The sequence below is a fragment of the Notolabrus celidotus genome, chromosome 23 (assembly GCF_009762535.1).
Source record: "Notolabrus celidotus isolate fNotCel1 chromosome 23, fNotCel1.pri, whole genome shotgun sequence".
NCBI classification, from domain to species: domain Eukaryota; kingdom Metazoa; phylum Chordata; class Actinopteri; order Labriformes; family Labridae; genus Notolabrus; species Notolabrus celidotus.
Genome location: NC_048294.1, coordinates 13,762,615 through 13,775,512, shown reverse-complemented (window position 1 = coordinate 13,775,512; position 12,898 = coordinate 13,762,615). Strand labels below are relative to the sequence as shown.

Genomic DNA, 12,898 nt, shown 5'->3' with positions numbered 1-12,898 from the left:
ATGTAGGGTTGAAGCCAATGTTGCAGCACAAATGGCATAAAAATGCATCAGCCTTTCTTTCTTTCTGGGATGTTATGTAGTTTATTTCATAACAGACGAGAAAGTATAAAGATTTTTTGAGTTAAAATGCAAATGCTGTGAAATCAGACCTCTTAATAAAACATGTTGGGGAGCGTGGAGGGGACGGTCGGGAGCAAAACTGAAAATGTTCAGTTGTGGCATTTGGAAGGTCGTATGAAATTTAACATGAGTCACTGGGAAAGAATACTTCTTTCCTCCTGTGTAACCTTCAGCAAAGAGTTCAGTCTGTGTTTGAGTTGTTCAAACTACTATCTCTCTACAGACTCTTGTCTTTGTTTTCTCCTCTCCTCTCTCTTCTCTCTCCTCTCATTGTAAAGTGGGGGGAGTAGAGCGAACAGTTAAGCATGGTGGAGGTGAGCCTTAGCCCAAACATACTTCTCATTTTGGCTCTGCCTTCCTTGTCTTCTCTCTCAGATCTCTCTGCAGGCTCTTCTCTTTGTTCTCTCTCTCTTCTCACCCTCACTATAAAGTGGGGGAGTAGGGGGAAGTAGAGCGTACAGTTGGGCCTGGTGGAGGTGAGCTCTAGCTCAAACAGGCTTCTCATCCTGGCTGAACCTTCCCTCTTTTCCTCTCTCTCTCTTCTCTAGTGCAAGTTAGTGTGTGGGTGTTATTGAGAGTGTTAGTTAGCATGGAGGGGGTTGTTTTAGGATGCTGAAGTTAACTGTTAAACCTCCCTAAGGTTTTGTGGACCTAACTCAATGAAACGAACGGAGGTCAATGGAGGTGAAGGGAGGTACTCACTTGATAACCCTGGTGACATACTGGCTCTTGCTGCCCATCTGTCTCTATCAATCTTCATGCTTGGGTTGCAAGGAACATTGGGTTCCTGTAGTTGATTGTGTGACTTATGTGAGGACAAATGGGTACCTTAAGCCTCCTCTTCTTTTCCTTTCTTTATTATTTACTTTGACTTGTTCTCATCTGGGAAATTGGGATTGGGTTTGGTTGTCACTGGTTTGTCCGAAACTTTAAAACGCACCTTTTTCCTGAGGTGTGACCCATGAAAGGTGCTTGGTCAACTTTATATGACGTCACCAACATACTCCAAACAGATCGGCGTGCAGGTGAGCTGACCCATACCGTTTCCAGTAATGAGAACCAGTCCTTTCCTTCACTCTTGTTTTGTGTCACTCTTCTTGTTAGGGCTGGTTTTAACATTTGTTCATACCTCTGCTCGGGGCAGTCCCTAACACTTATCAGTGGAGCCTATGTGGGTTCATAGACAGGTTTCTCCATGAATGCTTATCAGCTTCATTGGAACACAAGCAAGATCTGAAATGAACACCCTCCAAGCACCTGCAGGTAGATTTCCATTTGCCCTAACATCGAACAAAACTTGGTAATTAGAAGCTGCATTTCCACCTTCCACCACTCTTCTATGACTTCAAAATAAAAGCCCCATCTGTTTCTTTTAATTCCTCAGACAGGCTGTAAATTGCATCACGGTAGTTTCAAACTTTATTGAAATGGTGATTGGTGGCATATTGTCCCCGTGAGGTGCCTTCAGGTGCTCCTCCCAAAGTCAAAAGACACACAGGATCGGTTAATTGTCGCCACTAAATCGCCCAAACGTGTGAATGTGAGTCAGAATGGCTACCATCTGGGATCACTTCCAGCCCCCCCTGCCACACTTCAAAGCATAAGCAGGTATCACTAACGGATGAATTTACTGCCACAAACAGCAGTTAATACAGTTCTGTGTGATAATTTATCTGACTGCAGATGTACGAATATCTACCCAGCTCTACTCGACCACTGTGAAATCCATTTCTATCAGTGTGATTTAGAGGGGAGGGAGCAAAACAACAAAAAGCAGATTTTCTGCCTCACTTTGTGGTACACAGTGCGAGTACTGCGAATTTACCTGAACACACCCAACTCTATTTGATATATCACTTTGTGCTGTAATGCACCACAACACACAATAAATCAGAATACCTTTGTGGGCCATCTGCAGTCCAAACACATTTATTTTGCTCCCGACTCCCAGATGATGCAGTGCGATTTGATTTTTTTATTTTTTTTCCTCTCTTGTAAACCGCAACAAATCCCCAGGAAAATCATCTGTGAGTTTGAGCATCCCATACGAAATGAGTTGGCTCAGTCAAACTAAACCTCCAGCAATCTCCCCAGCCACCCCCTTCATAGACGTCACTTCTTTCCCCCCATATGTTAAATTGACTGGGCTGTGGGCATTCATTCAACTCAGGCGTTTTGTTGGAGTTTGTATGTAGATGGATCCAGACTTGCTTGGCATAGCATAAGGCAGCAATACTTAACTAAGAAGGGACAGATTTAGCAGCTCAGCTGGTGGCAGGCTACAAATGTGAGGAGAATGTGAGTGGGAAGAGGGGAGACGGAGCGGAAATAGTTGGGCAAGCAAAATGGCTTCATTGGGCTGCAGTTAATGACCTCTGAGTGTGTCCTTGTCCCTGGGATAATGTGACCTGCGAGGATACAAATTTAACTAGCTCAGCCGCCGAGCTCAGCAGAGCACCTGACCTTCTGCAATAAACACCATCAGATTCTGTGCAGAAAGGGTGCAAACTCCAGCCAGTCAGCTACTTACTGAGAGAGCATCTCCTCGCCGTGTTTGGGGATTAATAGGCTTGATATAGCACACCTGTCATCTCTGGAGGAAGGTGATGCGAACTGAGACTTGCTTTCAGAATTATGCCTTTCCATGGCTAATGATCTGCAACCATTCTAGTGGTAGTGAAGCATAGCTGTGCATTAGCTCATTGAACTATATAATAATGTCAGAAAGCCAACATGGTTAGAATAACAACTCTAACATGTTGATGGTAAAGATTCATGTTAGACTGGATGGACCTCTTTCAACAAAGCTGCGGTACGATTTGTCCCCATAATTAAAATTGATGTTTTGTGACATTATCAATCCTATTGTTTACGACAGAATTGGATAACGCCTCTGTAGGAACATGAGTATTTAAACGTTAAAGTATTGCTGTTATTGCGAGTGTGCATGTCTTCTTTGAGCCAATCGGAATCTGGATACAGCGACAACGATCCAACCTTGGGACAATTACTTAATGGAGAAATGATTTGGTGAAAATGTATCCACTCCAATTCACTTTGATGCAGTTTCAGCTGATGCAAACTGATAAGAAAATGTTTATTTTTTTGTAATGGAGGAAAAATAAGCCAGTTTATCATTTCAAAATAAGACTTTATTTTGTTTCCTACACGAATAAGAGACAAAATACTCTGCCATTTGTACAATCAGATTTTTTTTAAATAGTGCTTATAAACTTCAGTCTTTATCACACAACCATGTGTGTGTGTATGGCTTCGTGGGTTATTCCACCACTTCTGTACGTCTCATGGCATGAACTTTGCACCACCTTAAAGCTTAAAACAAAGTACATAAATGCCACAGGAGGTGCAACTAAAAGCCTACTTAACTATTACATGATATAGAAAATACACAATATGACTCCACAGTAAGGTATCAAACACTAGAAACACATCAGGTTAGATGTCACAGCAAACATAGACTTTGCTTCATTGTGGAATTCAGGACTGGTTGCACTGCTTGTCAATTAGAGAATCCTCTCTGTCCAGGTTTCTCCATGCACATCAGATGAGCTTTGTTTGTTGTTCACGATTCATATGTGTGAACAGACTTTCGGAAAGTTTTGCCTTCCTGCAAGTCATGCTAACATTGCTCTCATCAACCTTAGAGTTTTGAGAGATTGAGGACCCAGTAGGGGAGAATGGGGTTGGTTGTCACACGGGTTGGTTGGCACACTTGTTATATCTCACCACCAGAGGGCGCTGTCTCTCAAATTGGGGTATGGATATTTCCAGAATTAGGATCAGAGCTCACCTATATAGTCTTCTGTGGAGTAAGACAGCTGAACTTGAGGTGAGAGGACTTTTTGTGTTTTTCATGTCAAATTGTAAATATTCAGCTCCTCAGTATTTTTCTTCTAGGCTTTTAAACGATGGGTTTATAACAAAACAAGTGTTACCCTTACAAAGTGTGAGGGGGAAGCTATAGTTTAGGTTTTTATTAGCCAACTAACTAGTTGTTAGATGGTTGTTAGCCTTGATGCTAGCAAAAAATTCCATTTGGGGTTTGTCGTCACATTCTCATTCTCTATGTTGGCAAAATCATGCATGGTGAAATGAGTTGGAGTGCGCAGACCCTACATTTGCCATCACTGTAACTCAGACAGTGACTGCATGTAGCCTAGTTGAGTCGGCCATTATTGTTAGGCCTATTTGTTTTGTTCTGTATGTTGTTATATGGGCTGGCCTAAAGATGTGTTTCCTGCTCATGTTCGTTCCTCATTTTATGTTAAAATGCATTAAGTTATGTTGGCCTATCACTTGTAAGTGCAATTAAACTTTCATATTTAGTTCTGCCTTCTTGCCTTTTTTAAAAGATTTTTCCCATTTAAATACCATTGATGCAACCAATCCATAGTGTGTGACAACCATCCCCGTGATGAGGTTGGTTGTCACAATGCGTCAGAGTGTCTTTGATACTTAATTGCCTCTTTGTTACAATGAGTTGGAAAATGAGAGGCATACACATTTCAAGCCAACACCTTAAGCTTCAATTTAATGTAGGAATGACTATTGAAAGAGGTTTTGATGATGAGCAATCATAAAAACAGGAAAAAGTGTGACAACCAACCCCGTTCTCCCCTACTGTTTGCAGAGTGAGCAGAAAAACCTCAGTCAACCTTGTCATATATTGTATAAACTCATGTCTGTTATGGCAAAAGCAGTGTCTGATTTGGATTGGCGAATCTTAACGCTTGACACAACTACTCTTCTTGTGGTGTTGCTGTGAAAGCCAGGAGGTCTGTAGAGTCATTTCAGACTCTTTTTTAATGATTCATTATACTCAGTCTGCAGTGCAAAGCGCAACTACATTTTGGTGCATCCCATTCTCTACTGCTGGTTATAAGTTGTATAATTGGAACAATGCTCAAAGGAGGTGGCCGAGGGTGTGGATATGACAACTTTTAAAGCTCGGTGTAAGTTGAGTTCCTGGAATTCCTCCTCTAGGTATTGTGGATATCTGTTCTGGTGTTTTAATGTCAAACCATCAACTAAATTTTAAGACACCTTTCTAAAAATCAAAATGTCATCTTAATGGTGGTGCTCGAGGAAAAGTCAACGGGTCAGCAAAGCCTGTTGGATTACTTCTCTGTCCGTTAGAAATGTCTGAACCAAATGTCAAAGCAGTCCTTGAAACAGCTGTTGTACTTCAGTCTGGACCAAATTGGCGAGCCGACCAGCTGACCAACACACCTGCATTACCACCCAAGCATCTGTGCCAACACGTAACTAAGATAACCATCTTTAAATTACATTAGATTATTTATATATTTTTTCGTCTAACTTACAGTAGAAAAAGTGAATTCTCTTGAGCTACCTTCTGACTTCTAAGCAGCTTCTTCTCAACATTTCATCTTGAAGTTATGGGGTTAAATGTTCTTTTCTTTTGTGACTGGATCAGAAGTTGCCCATTACGTTATGGTATTGCCTCCATGCTGACTGCAAACTCATGACCATGCTGTGACTTCATTACACATCTAGTCCTATGTCCTGATTTCTGGGGTGTGTGTTAATTAACATGTGTTATCTGATGCAGCATGATATGAAGGAATCAGAACACCTGTGAATAACCTTGCAATGCAAGCTGCAGTCGTCTTTGCAATTGTGCTCAGTTTGATGCCTCTCGAATCAAAAGAAATCACAGCATTAAAGAGAGAGCTGAAAGAAAATGTGGTCTCATAGAAAAAGCTGGAAAGTAGGCTTAGGGTGGCCTTTATCATGATTTAAATTTTGTCCCAGATTCACGCCCACGCTCTCCTCTGGAGTTTGCTTTGTTGCCATGCGGATAAGCACGGTGGAATCAGCAATAAGGAGATAAGTGCAGAGACAGATTGTGATATTGGCTTGATTTGAACACGTTTGATCTGTGGCTTCTTTTCTTGTCGGCTTCTTTTTCATAACAGCAGTTGTCAAAACAAACAAGGTCCAAAGAGAAAAAATGCTTCTGAAGTACTCCTTATTTTTGATTTCCAAGACTGTGCTTCAACTTTTTGTAGATTTGCTTATTCTACACTTCAGACGCGACGTCTCCGACACACACACTCCTTCAAACACTAAGCACAAACTCTTGTTGTAGTCTTTCAGGTGACATCAATTGAATATCTGTCTGTTTGCTCTTAAGGGAGGACTATCATTTTGTCGACACACCACATGGACGAGGCAGACATCCTGGGTGACCGCATTGCCATCATCTCCCATGGCAAGATGCGCTGCTGCGGCTCCTCACTCTTTCTGAAGAAGTGCTTTGGCAGCGGATACTACCTCACGCTGGTGCGAGATGGGACTGAGAAGATGACAGCTCAGCGTAATGGTGTCATACAAAGACAGGCCAAAGAGGTAAGAACAATAGCATCTGTAGGCTTTTGAACCCTGATGTAATAAAGCATAAATGGCTTCTATAGCAGGGACCTGAGGGTACCCTTTCTTTACAATCTTGTTTTCCTCTAATGCCCCTGATATATTTTCATCCCACTATATCCATCTGGACTCACTGACAATGTGTTCCAAATGACAGTTGCTGTCTTAACCAAAGCTCAGAATTTAAAGCTACTCCACCCTACTAAAGAAAAAGACCAATCTGCACAGTCACGTTTCAGTTGCTAAAATAGGTGTATCTGACCCTCCCCTTTCAGATTGACTTCCATACTGTCTTATCTAGGTGGGTTAATCACAGCTGTTAAAGAAAATGAAGCAAGATTGGTGCAATGGTTGACAGCAAAATTGTATTGAGGCATTTCCATGAACAACCAATATGGCTGCCACTGGAAAAAGAGCATTCTGATATTGCGATTATATAAGTTATAAACAATATGAACATTAGTCAGTTAGATTAAAATGGTGATGGTTGTCTAGTTGATAATGTCATGCCAGATATTTTTATTTAGTTTGAACTCCGAGCTGGCCCTAATCAACTTGGTGCCCTAGGCCAGATTTCAACTAGTGCTCCTTGTATTGTAACCAACTCTACCAACAATCACATCACATATACACTTAAAGAAAACAGACATACAGCTTTATGTTTTACAGGTTTCCTTTAAAATAAAATAAAAATGAACTCTAAAAGAACATTAATAAAAAGGTACAAAACTGATATTTAGCAGGATAAATAATGTATTCCCCCCCCCCCCCCGATTTTTGCAAAACCATTAGTTTTAAAATCAAAAGTGAATCACAAGCTTTCAAATGTATACTGGCATCAGTCTGCAATTTAACCCCAAATTATATCAGATAAAACAATATTATTTTCCTAATATCTTCACATTTTCTCCCTCATTCATTTAGGGTGCATGTGGCGCCCCCTATGGATGGCTTGCGCCCCTAGCATTTGCCTATACTGCCTATGCCAAGGGCTGGCCCTGTTTGAACTAGAAGTCCCATGAGTTTTGTTGGGGACCTAGCTGGAGATGTTTCCAAGTGATTCATTTCATAGATGTTTAAATTGCACTTCAAATTCCAACCTACCAACCAGTCTACAAGTAAGGAAACAGAGAAAACTGTCAACATTGAGAATAATGTATTCAACACACCCAGACACAGGATCACAGAATCTGCATGTAAACATTGTCAAATTGGTTCGCTAAGTGTGGCTACAGTTATCAGAGCTAGCACCACCAACCTTCAATTCTCCATATGCCCGTGCTGGTTACATCTTAGACACAACACATGATCCATATTTTGGGTCTGGAATAATGAAAATTATTTTGGGTGGCAATGTTCACTAGACCAAGCTACCTAGCCTAGCCACTTGTTAACACATCACGCAGTTTGTTACTCAGATTGGCTTTTGTGACCAGTGGCCCCATGGAAATCAAAAATAGACCACCAGGTTCCTGACTTAAATGCAATTGAGAATTTTTCCAGGAATGTCAGGCTTACACCAATTATCACACCTGTATTATCATAAAATCATTGATCATATGTTATATGGAAGTGCTCACTCATACTAACAAACCAATATACCTTTATCTGCAGTTTTACTAAGCTATAAAGATCACTTTAGCTTCCTTTAGTGCAGGGGTTCTCAAACTTTTTGGAGCGAGGGACCTCTTACAGGTGAGAAAATTGTCCAAGGACCCCCTCATAATTGTAACACAGATTAAGCACATTAGTGATGTGTCATTATCAAAAGCTGCGGCTCTGAGAGCCGATGCTTTATAGTGAATCAGAAGAGCTGGCTCGCATTGAGGGAGAGCCGGCTCCCAGCTTTTTCCTTTCGCTGCTTAGCTCTCGCAGTGCTCAGCCCCAGCTCTGCTCACTGCAGAACTTTGTTTTGATTGGTCAGCATGGCGGCCATGCGGCAAATCACATGTGAGGATATAGGATATAGGTGATGGAGGGGAGGCTGTGTATCCTGGCTTCATCTGTTCCTTCTGAGAGGTTAGGGTTCTTCTCAAAGACCGGGCAAATTCTCACTGAGAGGAGAAATCAGATCAGCCCATCCAAGCTGAGGCATCTGATTTTTCTCAATGCCAACTTGCACTGAGGATATTAATAATGTTTGGTTCTGGTTCTGTTTGCTTGAGTTTGGTTCTTGTTTCTGTTTGCTTGAGTTGGTTTTGATTCTGTTTGCTTGAGTATGGTTCTGGTTCTGTTTGCTCAAGTTGGTTCTGGTTTTGTTTGCTTGAGCTTGGTTCTTGTTTCTGTTTACTTGAGTTGGTTCTGGTTCTGTTTGCTTGAGTTTGGTTCTGGTTCTGTTTCTATTTGCTTGAGTTTGGTTCTGGTTCTGTTTGCTTGAGTTTGGTTCTGTTCTGTTTGCTACAGTTCGGTTCTGGTTCGGTTCTGGTTCTATTAGCTTGAGTTTGGTTCTGGTTCTGTTTGCTTGAGTTTGGTTCTGGTTCCGTTTGCTTGAGTTTGGTTCAGGTTCTGTTTGCTTGAGTTTGGTTCTGGTTTCTGTTTGCTTGAGTTTGGTTCTGGTTCTGTTTGCTTGAGTTTGGTTCTGGTTCTGTTTGCTTGAGTTCGGTTCTGGTTCGATTCTGGTTCAATTTGCTTGAGTTTGGTTCTTGTTTCTGTTTGCTTGAGTTGGTTTTGGTTCTGTTTGCTACAGTTCGGTTCTGGTTCGGTTCTGGTTTGGTTCAGTTCTGGTTCTGTTTAGTTGAGTTTGGTTCTGGTTCTGTCTGCTTGAGTTTGGTTCTGGTTCTGTTTGCTTAAGTTTAGTTCTGGTTCTAACCCTAATCATAACCCTAACCCTAACCCTAGGATTAGGGTAAGAATGGTTTTGTAACAGTATAAATGCACAAAATTGGGCAATTATAAGGCTTATCATAAAAACAGCATACATAAAAGGGTTTTCAACACAAACCATTAGTTTTTGCAAAGTTAAGGTAAAACATACGGCTACAAAAGATCCCAAATTAAGAGCCATTCGGGAGTCGAAAGAGCCGGCTCTTCTTTGGGAGCCAAGTCAAAAGAGCCGGCTCTGTGAAAAGAGCTGAACTTCCCATCACTAAAGTGCTTACTCTTAATCCATTTGCACTCTTAGTTGCCCTTGGAACTATTTGCATTTTAAAACTTATCAATGTTAATACTTCAGACCTGCTCCATAGTGATAAACAGATAACACTTCAATTTGAATCAAGTAAATACCACTTATATACTTTAAAACAGAGGGTAATTTCATTCCTTGTAGACTCAACATGACAGCATTTATACTTTTCAAGTAATTGATCTTAAACGCTTTCAGAAAATGAACAGTAGCAAGACTCACATATCCCTTCGAGCCACCAAATGGTATCATAACAATGGTGTATATGCTGTTTTGTAATGACACAGTTTATTAGAAATGTATTCAAATTATTTCACGGACCCCCACGCTATGGTTCGCGGACCCCCAGGGGTCCCAGGACCCCACTTTGAAAACAACTGCTTTAGTGGGTTGTTTTGCTGTACTAACTTCAATTTAACTGCTTGGTTCAACTCAACAAATCTTAATGCTAACTTCCTAACCCCAAACTATAGACTCCATATTCTAAAAAGTTTACAATTATCAAAACATGAGCCAAATAATTCACTTAGAAGATTTTAAGGCACAATTTGAATATTGGACTTAAATGTAACCAGTTGGCAGAAACATGACTTCAGATTGATCAAAAGTTTCTCCATTATGAGTGTATAAATAAGCAACTAGTGACTAAATTGGGGAAAAAAATGCAAACTTTGAAAGGGTTAGTAATTGAAACATCCTAAGACTTAAGAGCAACCGATCAAAAACTAATGTTTTGTTACCCTCAAGGATATTTGATGAGTGCACAAGATTGTTGACTCACCTATAATTGTCTGTGTGATCTCATTATCTTTAGGTAAACATGATTTGGGCCCTTGCATGGCCATGTACTAACTCTTGCTGTTCTCCATATTAGAAGACCTTAACATCATTTATCTGGAGTAATGGAAAGCGGATAATTTTTCTGCCTGTATGAATGAAGAATAGGAGTTCAGATGTGAGCCCCTCTGACAAACAGTAACCTCCCTCCAGTCTATTATTGAACACGGCCCGTTCTGACTCTCCTCTGTGCCCTCTTTCTCTCTCACCACCCTCCCCCTATAATGATCTGTGTTTAGTCTCTCCCAGCATGAGAATTGGCAAACGCCTACGTGCTGGATGATACTAATTGTCACCGGGGAGAGGGGTGATTCTCGCATTTGCTCGCCAATGGTGCCTCGCACATTTAGTTTTAATCAATAGGAGCAAATGAACAAGATGCACTGATGCCAGCAGGGCTAGAGCAATTACCATTAGTCTGCAAGCTCTTTGAGGTGAGCACAGTCATTTGTTTGAAATAAATAAATAAACCTGCAAACACCTTTGTGGGCTAGGCGGAATGGGTGCCTCTCCAAGATGACGACTTTGTAATTCAGTGGAAGATTTTGCAATTACACAGGCAATATAACACGGAAACGGAGCTAGACGAAGTTTGATCATCCTGATCTCATTCAGTTTGATTACACTTTGGTTAATACATGAAAAATGCAGAGAGGTTAAGTCAGCCCTTTGTGAAATTAGAATATATTCTCCATTTGTGTGCTTTGAATTTGACTTTATGAGTTTATTACAGCTTGACCCCATTACCTGTCGCCTCACATATACAATTAAATAGAAACTTGTGGAGGGCATATTAAATCCTTTCTAATCCAATTCTGATCAACAGAAAGAAGACTTGCCTTCGAGGGGAAGCAGCCCTGATGACAGCATCGGCAGCCAAAGTTTGGACACCTCAGATCCCTCAGGTAAGAGTTTGTCCGCTTCTACCAGTCCTGTTTAAAGATGAGCACCTTAACTTCATTTTTCAAACTCCAATTCAGCATCAATAGAGCAATCCTCAAGGCATCACAACAGGCAAACAATATTCACAACACTTGTCAATATCCATTAGCTCACAGATGCTTTTTTAAACATGTTCCTGCTAAGAGGAGCCTCGAAATGCTATTGTTAAAGTACTCTGAAAAATCCAAGTTCAATAAAAGCACAACAGAGAGGACAGGATTCTTTAGAGGGGCAGAACATTCAACAGAGTTTAAAGCACAACAAGAACTCAACATGGAAAATCAAATATACAGTATGTGATTAAACTACGCTGAAGTGTTTTGTTTTTTTTAGTTATGCTTTTTGGGCATTTTTGTCTCTATGATTGGACAGCTGAAGAGAGACAGGAAACATGGGGAGCAAAGAGTGGGGGAAGACATGCAGCACATGGTCGCGGCCGGGAATCAAGCCGAATACCTCTGCGACGAGGGCTATAGCCTCTGTATGTGGGGCGCTTAGACTGCTAGGCCACCAGCGCCCCAACGCTGAAGTGTTTTTAACATGATATTTCAGAGATTATTTCTTTAAATGAATGATAACCTTGATAAAAGCTCCTGCATAGCAGTGCATTTTTTTTTAGAGAGAGTCAAAAAACTCATGTCTTTAGTGCCTCCATTCACAAGGTATAGTCTCCAATCACAACTTTCTACTTACACACACACATATGGATAGGTTCTCTAAAACATTAGCATTCACACACATAATACACAACAGCATGGATGACCCCTTAAAATCAATGTCAGATTAACTTGCAGCCATCATCTGTCACGGTTTGGATGCTTGTTTTATGGTGATAAGACAGAACGAGCAACACAGACATGACTGATCCAGACCAGAAAACATCACATCGAAGCAGCTCAGCCATTATTATAAGGGTCTCTCATGTCAATAAGCTCTTTTATATCATAATGATATTGTTGTATATTATTATATATTATATTTATATGCCCTTAATCACTCTTGTGAAATAAGAGCAAAACAACATGAAGCTTTATTTTCTTCATCGTTGGTTGCTCTCCTCAGCTTGACCTTAATAGTGTGTTCCATCTTGTTTAGCTGCCACTTTGCTGTTTAAGTTCACCCTTTATTGTCACTTAGCATCATTTTTGGCCACACTAGGTGATCCTTCTTTCCAAATAAAGCTTTAAAAGTGTAAAGTGCTCTGCCTCCTGAGCACAGAGCAGTACAAGGACACACTGCCCAATTAGCTGGTAAACATAGAAGAGCATTTAGGAGCACAAGAGCTCCATATATTCTTTGGCAGATGGTAGATTAAAATCAAAGCTACAATGCTACAATTGGAATATTTTATCAAATGAGATTTGAAATGGATAAAAGTGTGTTTTCCCATGAATGCTGTGTGAATAATAAGAAGGTAGTTGTAACAAGATTGCTATTTGAACTTAGAGAGGAAGTATTTTT

At 40.7% G+C, this 12,898-nt stretch overlaps 1 protein-coding gene across 1 annotated transcript in view; it reads left to right on the top strand.

The window, feature by feature from the left end:
- The window catches only part of LOC117807432 (phospholipid-transporting ATPase ABCA1-like), a 255,352-nt gene that overhangs the window by 124,659 nt on the left and 117,795 nt on the right, over positions 1–12,898 (top strand). The window contains 2 exon segments of the mRNA XM_034676741.1: positions 6,299–6,513; positions 11,322–11,400. Coding sequence (XP_034532632.1) covers positions 6,299–6,513; positions 11,322–11,400 — 294 coding nt within the window.